This window comes from Etheostoma cragini, chromosome 4 (assembly GCF_013103735.1).
Source record: "Etheostoma cragini isolate CJK2018 chromosome 4, CSU_Ecrag_1.0, whole genome shotgun sequence".
Classification (NCBI taxonomy): domain Eukaryota; kingdom Metazoa; phylum Chordata; class Actinopteri; order Perciformes; family Percidae; genus Etheostoma; species Etheostoma cragini.
The window spans coordinates 10,777,448-10,788,326 of NC_048410.1; the positions used below are offsets into that span (position 1 = coordinate 10,777,448).

The 10,879-nt window shown below is 38.4% G+C and overlaps 1 protein-coding gene across 2 annotated transcripts in view; it reads left to right on the forward strand.

The window, feature by feature from the left end:
* Positions 1-10,879, forward strand: part of cpne5b (copine Vb) — a 111,269-nt gene that overhangs the window by 73,665 nt on the left and 26,725 nt on the right. For both annotated transcript variants that reach the window (XM_034869387.1, XM_034869388.1), the window contains one exon: positions 9,778-9,881. In XM_034869387.1, the coding sequence (XP_034725278.1) occupies positions 9,778-9,881 (104 nt within the window). The remainder of the gene's footprint in view (positions 1-9,777; positions 9,882-10,879) is intronic.

Here is a 10,879-nt window from a genome sequence, read left to right on the forward strand (position 1 = left end):
ACACACACACACACACACACACACACACACACACACACACATACACACACACACACACACTTTTCTCTTTCACACAGTTGTCTTGCTTTCATCCCAGGAAGACAACCTAGTCTTGTTTTGACAGACCTTCCTCCACAGTGCTGTTGCTGAGGGTCCGGCTAGTCCACACAACATTCCGGAATGGGAGAAAAATGTGCTCTGGTTTATTGGTAGTTCTTATAACCAATCACAATCGTCAGGAGCGGTGCCAAATAGCCTCAGGAAGGATCTTGTTTTGGTGGAACGCATACGTTCAAAAGTTGTTTTAGTTAAGAGAAAACTCAGAATGGCAAAATAGTCTAGTTAGCTGTCTCAATTTAGTTGGCAAAGATCCAAGAAGCACTTAACCATAGTCCTCATAAATGGACCGGAGTTTAAAATGTCACACAAAGAAAGCAACAGGAAACGGACACCTCAAGTACAGTCCAACTTCAGTTTCTTCTTTGTGATGCACACAGTGCAGAAAGTGTGTGGAGTGCGGTTTGTGTTTCTGTTTTTCTGGAAAGAATTGGGATGATCCATCAATTTAAAAAAAAATAGCTTCAAACAACCCTGCTTGAGACATTATCATAAAGTACAAAGTGTAAAGAAGTCTTAGGAGAAAGACCCTTTAATTGCTTGATACCTTTTGAAATTGTGTTTCACTCCAGGAGTTGAACATCATTAGAATAATGATCAAAGGAAGAGCATCTAAATTTAATAAACTGAGGTCATAACGAAACAGACAGAGTGCCAGATAATTAGTTTAGCTAGAACAGAAGGTCAATCTGCACTTTTTCAATTGCCTAATGTGGTCCTTACAATCTCAATTGGTGAAAACAGCCCAATATGACCAATCACATTTCTTGCAGACTCTACATGGTAATGGAGGTACCATGTGGCGGCCGCTAGTTTTTGTAAACCAAATACAAACTGAATATGAATATTGCAGAAAATGTCCCTTGTTGGATGATCCTGCACTGTCTATATGACATACTTACTGACTTATTATTTCTCAGTGCAATGACAAAGGTTACAGTTTGGCTTTGATAAATGTGAACCATATGGACAAACTATCATGAGAGTTGGTAATTAGGAAAAGATTGTTCTTCCATTTGATCAAGTTAATGAGGCGTTACTGCCTAAAAGGTAGGGTTGTCAATCAATTAAATTCTTTAATAGCATGATAGCTCATAGTTAACTCACGATTAATCAGAATTATTTGTCCTGTGTTGTTTGACCAATCCACCACCGCCAATAACCTACTGACACGGATTCTCGGCTTTTCAATACTACTCGCTACCGTAATCGTGCTGTTATCACGAAAGATGCTTCCCATTGAAATAAATTAGTTTAGAATTCGTGCTTACTACCACGAACAAAACGAGAAAATCGTCTCCCTGTACACAAATCAATAGATTAAATAACGAAATTTCACGAACCGTCATGAGACTGGGCTGATTCACCATAAGTTATTATTTTAACAAGCAAATGCACAGTATTTAAAATATGGTTAGAAAAGAAAAAATAACTATTACACAACTGGGACCACACATTAGTGAGCATTAGTTAGTAGCTCATCATTTCATATTTAAAAATTGTAAGACAATTTTGACTGCCTGCTCCTCCCAACATTACACTAATCATACTGTTTTATTGAATCCTATAGGACCAACAGGATCCCAGTCCATTTGCCGTTCTTTACAGCAAAACATTTTTAAGCCTGGTCCATGAGAGAATTCATTTTAAATTTGTTTTCTAACAAACTTGCAACAGGGTATTTGGGCATAGCACTGTGTGCTCCATCACACAAACATACTGATACAAGCTGAAGAGGCCTTTGAAACATTATTATTTTCTTATTCTCATTTGCTTCACAAAACAGATCTCTCTTCCTGTGCTTCCTAATTTGAAAGGCAACATTTAACGCATTTGCTACGGTGCAAACTGGACATGTTTTTTTTTTAGCGTAAGCAGAGAACAAGTGCAAAAAAGAAAATGCTAAATGTAGAAAATCAAAAATCTGGAGCTGCTGGGAGTGGAGCGATTAGAAGACCCTAGTGGGGAGAAATTGCTGACGCTCTATTCCACTCACGTACGCTGTTTAGCAATCCTCATTAAATGCTACAAGACAATATCTCACATACGCTGTTTGGCAATCCTCATTAAATGCTACAAGACAATATCTCACATACGCTGTTTGGCAATTCTCATTAAATGCTACAAGGCAACATGATTCACATATTTTGTATCTTGTGGCTTTAAATCAAGCACGAAAAGGAGAAGCTCATCCAGGCAAGGAATTACCTATTTGTAGAACCACACATGTAAAAGAACACATAATCACTGTGGCCCATGTACTGTGTCGTAAATCTGAGTGTTGACTCATGTGTAAGACTGAACACCCGGGGAGCCACCATACACACAGCAGAAAGTCATTTGGTGTTGATTATCAGGTTAAGTCCCCCTCCCACCCAACTGCATTAATTTGGACTTCAATTGAGTCACTATCTTATTTCCCCCTTTTCTTTCTTATTTCCCCCCTCACTGGCTCACCTTAATTCAAGCCTATGTGTATTGAATGTGAATGCACACTAGCTATACTTGTACTACCTCTCTTCTTTTCCCCATTTCTTCTGTCTTAATTAGTGCATCTATTACTATTTGTGCAGCAAGACACGCATCCTCTCCTGTCACAAACACGCCTTCATTACTCCCCTAAGGATGGGAATGTGTCTCTTTTCTAGCCTGGCCTCCCTCTTTAAATATTGATACTCTGATTCTCTCCATATTAGCAAATGGCTGTTGATCACAGACCTTTGCAAGAGTGTGTGTCCGTGCTACAGAACGAAAATGAGACAGGAGCAGATGAATGTTTTATAGCCTAAACACATTCCATCACCATAAATGCTTTTATGTGCCTATTAGCCCCGCAGCGATTTCCTCTCACTGACTTAGAGTGGCAATTTGGCAACACCAAATTCTGCTTCTTTGAATACCGAAACTTGAATTTACTTGAGCAACTTGATTGGCAAGTTTAGTTAATTCCTGTAGAGCAGAAACCCAATGCCAGCTTGTGTTAAGTTAATAAGCTCTGTTATGTTAAATTGATATGAAGCTGACAGAATGGCAGTATTGGTGGATCAGTTGATTTATATTATTTTAGCCTATTTGGGTTAAGAAGCAGCACTAATAGACCCTTTAGACAGTTGTCACTTATTGAAAAATATTTATTATGAAGATATGATGTGGATTCACTGTTGAGTGTTATTGTTTAAACACAGATAGAAATAACAATTAATTTAGTAATTTGTTTTGTTCCAGAAATTGCAGTTTAATGTAGTATCTTATTTCAATCATGTTGATATTTTACTCAATGTTATGGTTATTGTTCTCTCTCTTGATAGTTTAAGAGACTCACCTGAAATCTTTTTTTCTATAAGATTAAATGATAACGTGACATGGCCCATGTAAGGCAACACAATTACAAGTTAAACTCTAAAGGAACATTTTACAAAAAGAATGCAAGAAAATCTAGAATGCTCCTTCAGGGCCACATTATCAACACAGAAACTTACTGTACAGTCAATATTGCCTATGAGCTTGCCTTTGTTCTCCTGTATTAGATGTCTACAGTAAATCTCATAGAGCCCATGCGGCCTACTTGCTGAATTCCATTGAGAGATTCCATTTATCATCACATCCATACGTTTGAATTAGCAATTCAATTTACTGTTATTGTTGTGCGGAAAAACTTGCATACAGTTACTACTTAACTTGCTTCTTATACACTGCATTGATGCACTGATAATCTCCATTGCAGGATTGATTCAAAATATCATTGTCTTTATTTTCTTATTAATAATTTTTGCTGAAGACACAGACCAAAAGGACATGTAAAGCTAATGGTTTCATTATGCTTGTGTGCATGTGTGTGCCTAATATCCAAGTGAGCTTGCACACATTGTATATATATACACATAGTATTCATGCAGGAGGAGGCAAGGGGCTGTGGGATATCATTTTAAAATATTAACTGAGTGAAGGTGCTGGCATCTTACTGCACTGTATCTTGCTCTTGGGAGTGATGCAGATCTTGAGTAGTTGAGCCCCAGAGAAAACTGAAGCTGGGCTGTTTCTTTAATCACAGGTGCAGGGACAAACATTTGTCCATATATACGTCTTCACACTTTTTTTTAAAGCCTCTACGAGTACTGCAATCCAGAGTACTACATTGTAAGCTTGAACAATGCTTTAACATGTACAGAGACTACAATGTCACAGTCCCACACACAAACATACACAACCAGTGCCTAGGGATAATAGACAGAAAGCAACAGAAATTAAATCAGTATATTTCTACTGTCACATATTCAGATAACTCAAGCATTCAACTGCTTGTGTGCATCAATCATGGCTGCCAACATTCCCTAGGAGGATTAATGGAGTGTTTTTCAGCGAATGAAACAGGGTAGGAGGGATGTGTCAAACGGCAGGCATGCGGTGTGTGCGTGCGTGTGTCTGTGTGCGCATGGGAGTGTGCGTGTCCTCGGGGTAAGTGCAGGAATACAGATAAAGTTCCTCTCTGACCGGAGAGGAGTGGATGTGATCATGAATGTGTCAGAGAAAAGTGTTTACTTCACGGTGCCTGGCTGTGTGTGATAAAGACACAGAAGACAATGTAGTAAGATGCAAACAGGAATTAAAATGGGCATCGGGCTATGTGGACAAAACACGCCTGTTCTCACTCTCACACACAGTGTGTCACACGTGCACACACTCTTTTGCTGATTTGCCACTCAGCACACACACACAACACAAGGTGCAAGCTGCAACATTAAAAAGCTATTAAGTTATCATTAGTGGCACCATGGCTGCCCAGTGTAAGGCCTTGAGCCCTGACAGCAACAGCAATCTATTGTTGTAGCATCTGAACCCACTGTAATGGACCCACTGTGTTTCAAAGATTAAACATAGTCCATATACCAGAGATAAGTCTGGCCCCTTCAATGCACTGCCACCACACAAGGAGAGCCATGAACAAGGAGGGGAAATAGTAAACAAGTAGTACAGTCCTTAACAGCAACCAAGTGATTTGTATTTGGGCTTGGTACAAGCACTACATTTCATGATAAACACCTAGAAATGCAAAATCTGGCTTATTTGTGTGTGTATGAGAGTGGCTGTTCTACAATAAAGAGTTGGTTTGCAGTTAATTAATCTCCCAGCATCTGCTGCCGGTCTTTGATTTATTTAAGCAGGTATATATAACATTTTCCTGGTCATCGTTATTACGTCTTGTGAATCCACAATAGGCTTAGGTTACCTCCAGACAAAGTGTCTGGCTGTGCCATAGCTCATTGGCATAAATAATTTAACTGGTTAATTACAAGGCTAATGATAAAGGTGCAATCCAATTCTAATCATTAAAAGTGAAAATTGCAACTGCTGATTGTAACTGTAAATGTGTTTACATGTTAGGGAATGCAGGTGATAGATAAATATACTGTATAGTTAATGAACCTCACATTTAATGTGGTCATATAAAGGGCAATTTTCTGAATAGAAGAGAAGCAGCATGCTGTTACCAGAAAAAAATAATGATGAGCTAATGTTTTACTGGCTTACTGAAAAATCTTTTAAAAAAAATCTAGAAAAGACTTATATAATTGATAAGTCAGCGTCTGTCTGGGCTAAAGACTAGTATGGAATTTTAAAAGAAGAGGATGTGGAGTTAAAAATATACCCCACCAAATGTAGGCACTAAGTTTGGAAGTCTGAAGAAGAGTGGAATGAAAAAGAGGATATACCGATATGTATCGTGTCTGCTGCACAGACTTTATCTTTTTGTTGTAAACTCTCCATTATGAGTCCGACAAAGTTATGCTGAATTGATGGGGTGCTCTTTAAGTTCTCTCATTTGCACTGTATTTGCTGTAGTGAGCTTAACTATGTCCATCACATGCTAAGATAAAATAAAATCTACTTCCATAACTTTCTACATGTTTTTAAAAATAATTTTAATTAGGTTTGTGATTTTAGGTTTGTGTGTTCTTTTTTTGCATGGTAAATATAATCTTTTAAGACTAAACCATACACTGAAGGAACTTGTTAACCTTTTCTAAATGGGAAAATAATGGGAACTAATCACAATTAAAGCAATAATTTGCAACCTTAATTTAGAGGTAATTACTTAAACACGTTTGACAATATGATCATTGACATTGCAGTTGTTGGCTTTATAATTGCTGAAGCAAAATCTGTGGATTTCATTTATATCTACATAATACATACATATATAAAAGTTTAACCAAATTGATAACCAAACGTTCTGCTTATGGCTCAACATTGAGAACAACATGCGTCGTTATTTGGCTGGAACAAGGAGCAAAGCCGCCCTCCAAACATGTTAGAAAAACATAAAGCCTGAAGCAGAAACTGTGCTCTGTGTTTGATGTCTGCAGAAATAAACTTGAAGAATCTGATGCTTTCCAGATGCTGTGACAGGTATCAAAAGAAGTTAGCTTGATGAATAAAACTCATGCTAGAATTAGACTTGGTAAGCAGCTGGCACTAATTTGAGTAGAACTGCAGCTCTGTGGATATGGTACTATGGTTAGGGAAAACACACACATGCAGGGAGGCTGGAGCTTAGTGGTACAGCGATGGCCTGCCAATCGTAAAGTTGGTGGTTTGATGTGTCCTTGGGCAAGACACTGAACCCCGAGTTTCACCAATGTTTATCAAAGGTTGCACCTTGTATGGGAGCCTCGGCCATAGTGTGTGAATGTGTGTAAATGGTGAATGGTTACTGTACTATGTAAAAGCGCTTTGAGTAGTCCTTAAGACTGGATAAGCGCTATATAAATACAGTCCATTTACACACACACAAACACAATTAGGTGGTGGTTATAGATAAAGCTAGAGTGTATTGTAGGCTGACTGCCAGTAGCTCATAGAGGGGAAGCAGGTGACATTCACACTTCACAGTGAATGACAAATAATGGAGTCATATGTCTACATCCTCATACAAAAAAGTAAAGCAGATTTTTCCAAAATATTACCTTTGTATAATGTTATTCATCCAGCAGCTCTGTTATATTTGTGAGAATTCGTATGGGGTGGACAGTGTACAAATATGTGGCATGTGTGTGAGCATGTGCTATACAGGACATCCTACTATTCTTACACCCCCACCTAAACTTTGTTCTCATCTCTAGCAGCTAGGTGGTGAAACATGGGGGCTAAAATATAAAAAAGATAAAAGAGATTGAAATAATCACCCAACTAAACTGAACATTCATTAGGTCCTCTACTCAATCATGTTCTAGAACAACTTTGTACTTTAACATTGTATATTCTGTGCTAATGTACTAATTAAAAATGATGTACTTTATCACCAGTTCCTTCGAAGTGTAGAAGGACCATTTTAATGCTTTGATATTGATATAGGTATTGATAAGTACTACCAATCCCACTGTGAATCAACACAATTTTTTGCAGCACTTTTACTTCATTGTTTGCTGTAAAGCTGGGTCTTGGGGATAGACAGATTATTGGCCCTGGCCGATTATTGATAGCAGGTCATCTGCGTTTTATTTGCCTTGTCAAGTTAAATTCAAATGTATTAAAAAGTGTGCTACGTTGGTTCCATTACAGCTCTGTATCTGTCCCACTGCTTTGGTTACACTCACCACTGAGTCTGACTTAACATCCCGCCCACAATACTATCTGACTATCTTTTATTGTGTGTTATGTTTAAATTTTCTAATTTATTAAATAACTAGTTAAAGCATATAAACAAAACAATGTGTTGGAGTTTGTCATCTTAATTTTAAAGATTTTCAGATCAGTTTCAAATATCGGTTATTGTTTTTTTAATTTAATACCAACAATTTGTATTGATATCAGCCTTGAAAAAAACACTATTTATTGATCCCTTTAAACATGCAAAATGCTAACTTTTAACCATGCTTGTACAGTTGGGCTTACAGTTGAGGCTGACAAAGTAACAAATGCAATACCGGTAACTAAATTTAGTTGAGCCAGACAAGGTGATTCTGTAATGTCCTCCGCGCAGATAGGCTTGTTCAAGATGAGACAGGCCTACGCAGAATCGATCACCGTCGATTGCCGCCAAATGCGTGCCGGTTAGATTTGTATCCGACTTGATTCCGACTTGCTCTGAAGTTATGCACACTCGGGCAACGATAACCTCATTAGATCAAGGCGGCCCCATTTTTGAGATGCAGGCAGTGCAGTTGCTTTTCACTGACTCCATGACCCAGTTGGACCCAGGGCATGCTGGAAAATGCCTGGCTCTCAGCTGATTTGTTCAGAATCTAATCAACATGATGACGTTTTATTTAAACTTTTTATTTTTTTTGAATTGGGATTTGAATTACTATTTATCTGGCCTTAAAGGCTTATTCAGCACAGAGCACATGTTGTGTGGCTGATGGTGTGGTTTAGAAGTCAGAGAGACTTAATCCTTCCAGAATACGGATCCTCAGTCTGTTTATTACTATCAGCCATAGATTACATGTAGGGAGTTGTGTTGGGGACCGGAAGGTCGCTGGTTCAAGTCCACATATGGACTAAAGTATGGTGGTGGACTGGTAGCTGGAGAGGTGCCAGTTCACCTCCTGGGCACGGCTAAGGTGCTCTTGAGCAAGGCACCGAACCCAACTGCTTGGGGCACCTTTCCATGGGCAGACCCCTCACTCTGACATCTCTCCATTTAGTGCATGTATAGGTACTGAACATATGTGTGTAATTCAGGCCTGTGTTGTAATAACAACAGAGTATACATTGTAATTTCCCCCTTGTGGGACTAATAAAGGATACATTAAAAAATAAAACATAAAAAATAAAACAACTACATTAAGACAGCTACTCTGTCATAATAAAAAATGTAGACTCTGTACAAGCTGATACATGGGTCCCTAGTCAGCCTGAAGTCTGTTGGAAATGGCTGTCTAACTTGACTGCTGCTGTCTACTTAACAGAAGAGGTGCAGTTCACCTTGATCGAGCCTATTGACAGCACGGCCTTTCCTCCAGCCCAAACCAACAGTTAAACATTACATTATTTGCCCAAATAGTAGAGAAAGATATAAGAATAGCAAAGCTGTCTGATTTTAATGTATTCGACTGTTGGTTATCTGGTGTGTCACGGCCATTGCAGCCTTACAAATCTGCTTGTATGTCTTTTTTTGCTATAGTTCTGACTGGATGGATCAATGTGCTCCCATGCTTACCTTGGGCTGACTTATTTCTCCTCATATACATGTTACTCTAATCTAAATCTAAAAAAATATCATGCATAAAGCTTCTTTTTTTCTGTAAGAAAACAGGATAGTCACAATATGCCAAGAAATATAAAAAAGGGTAAACACACCCAAACGTACAGGGATTACAGTATCCATGCAGCCTTCATTATCTCTTAGTGATGCACAGACAGCTTTCTCCATCTGCTGCCCTACTGTACGTAAGGAGATGAAAGAGAAGAAGCAGGGGAAGAATGGCGAAATAGGCCACATGAATAATATATATGTATATATATATATATATATAGAGAGAGAGAGAGAGATACATATATATATATATATATATATATATATATATATATATATATATATATATATATATATATAGATATATATTCTATAATTATGAAGACTTTACGATATACCCTACCACTTCCTTCCCTGCAACCTATCTCACACTTCTTTTCTCACATCTCCATGCATTCCTGCAGGATAGCGCCACTATGCAGTTCTGTGCCAACAAGCTGGACAAGAAGGACTTCTTTGGCAAGTCAGACCCTTTCATGGTTTTCTACAGAAGCAACGAAGATGGAACGTGAGTGCTGGATGTGATTTCTTTTTTTTCATTCCACGTGTTTCAAAAGGTAGCTGCTGGTAAGAGCTGGTGTTGCCAGTGTGTAAAGTACGATAGAAGAGCTGCAGTGTTTACTGAAGCATGCACAACAGAGGCAAGGACCACAATTCCTATGACTATGTTTTGCATAAATGGCTCCAGGAAAGCAAATACAAGAAGCAATTAATGTATAAAAGCAACAATTAAAAACAAAATCCAAATTTAAACACCAACAGTCAATAGTCAGTTTCAGAGGCAATTCACATATGGATGCACAACAGTCTCCGATCTCCTCACGCCTTTACTGTTTAGCCTCCCAAGAGGCTGTGCAGTTGTGGCAGCGTCAGCTTTAGCAAATGCTTTATTAGCATCTTTCAGCTTTTCCTCAGTATTTCTTCTTTAATACATAACAGGGTGAGAAATGGATCCTGACGGATGTGCTAGAAGTATCGTTTGTTGGTTCCAGTGGGGGGTACAAATTAGAGGCCTGCACGGCTTGAGGACTAACATGGTTTTAAAAGGCTTGAGGCACTTAATGGACCACAAATAATCCAAGGCTTTGGGTGGAAACAAAAATGTAAAAATTGTGAAAGCTGTAGCTTTTCAAAAGAATATTTCGGGGGTATTTGATAGGAATTGATATGGCTCTCCTCTGTGAGCATTTTAGATATCCATAGAGAAAAATGCATTTGCATATCATTGTCACCCTTTTGGTCAAGGGAAAGGATTTAAAAGCCAGACAGAAATATCAAATTATTCTCTGTGGTCTAAAACACAATATAGCTGGTAGGCAGGCCAAGCAGTTAACATAGCAGGCTACAACCCTATCTCTACTGTCACTGTAGGATTTGACATTGTCTTCTTGTTTCCATCTCTTCAATTGCAGGCTACTCCTCTTTTTGCATATTTACAGTGGGTACGGAAAGTATTCAGACCCCTTTAAATTTTTCACTCTTTGTTTCATTGCAGCCATTTTCCAA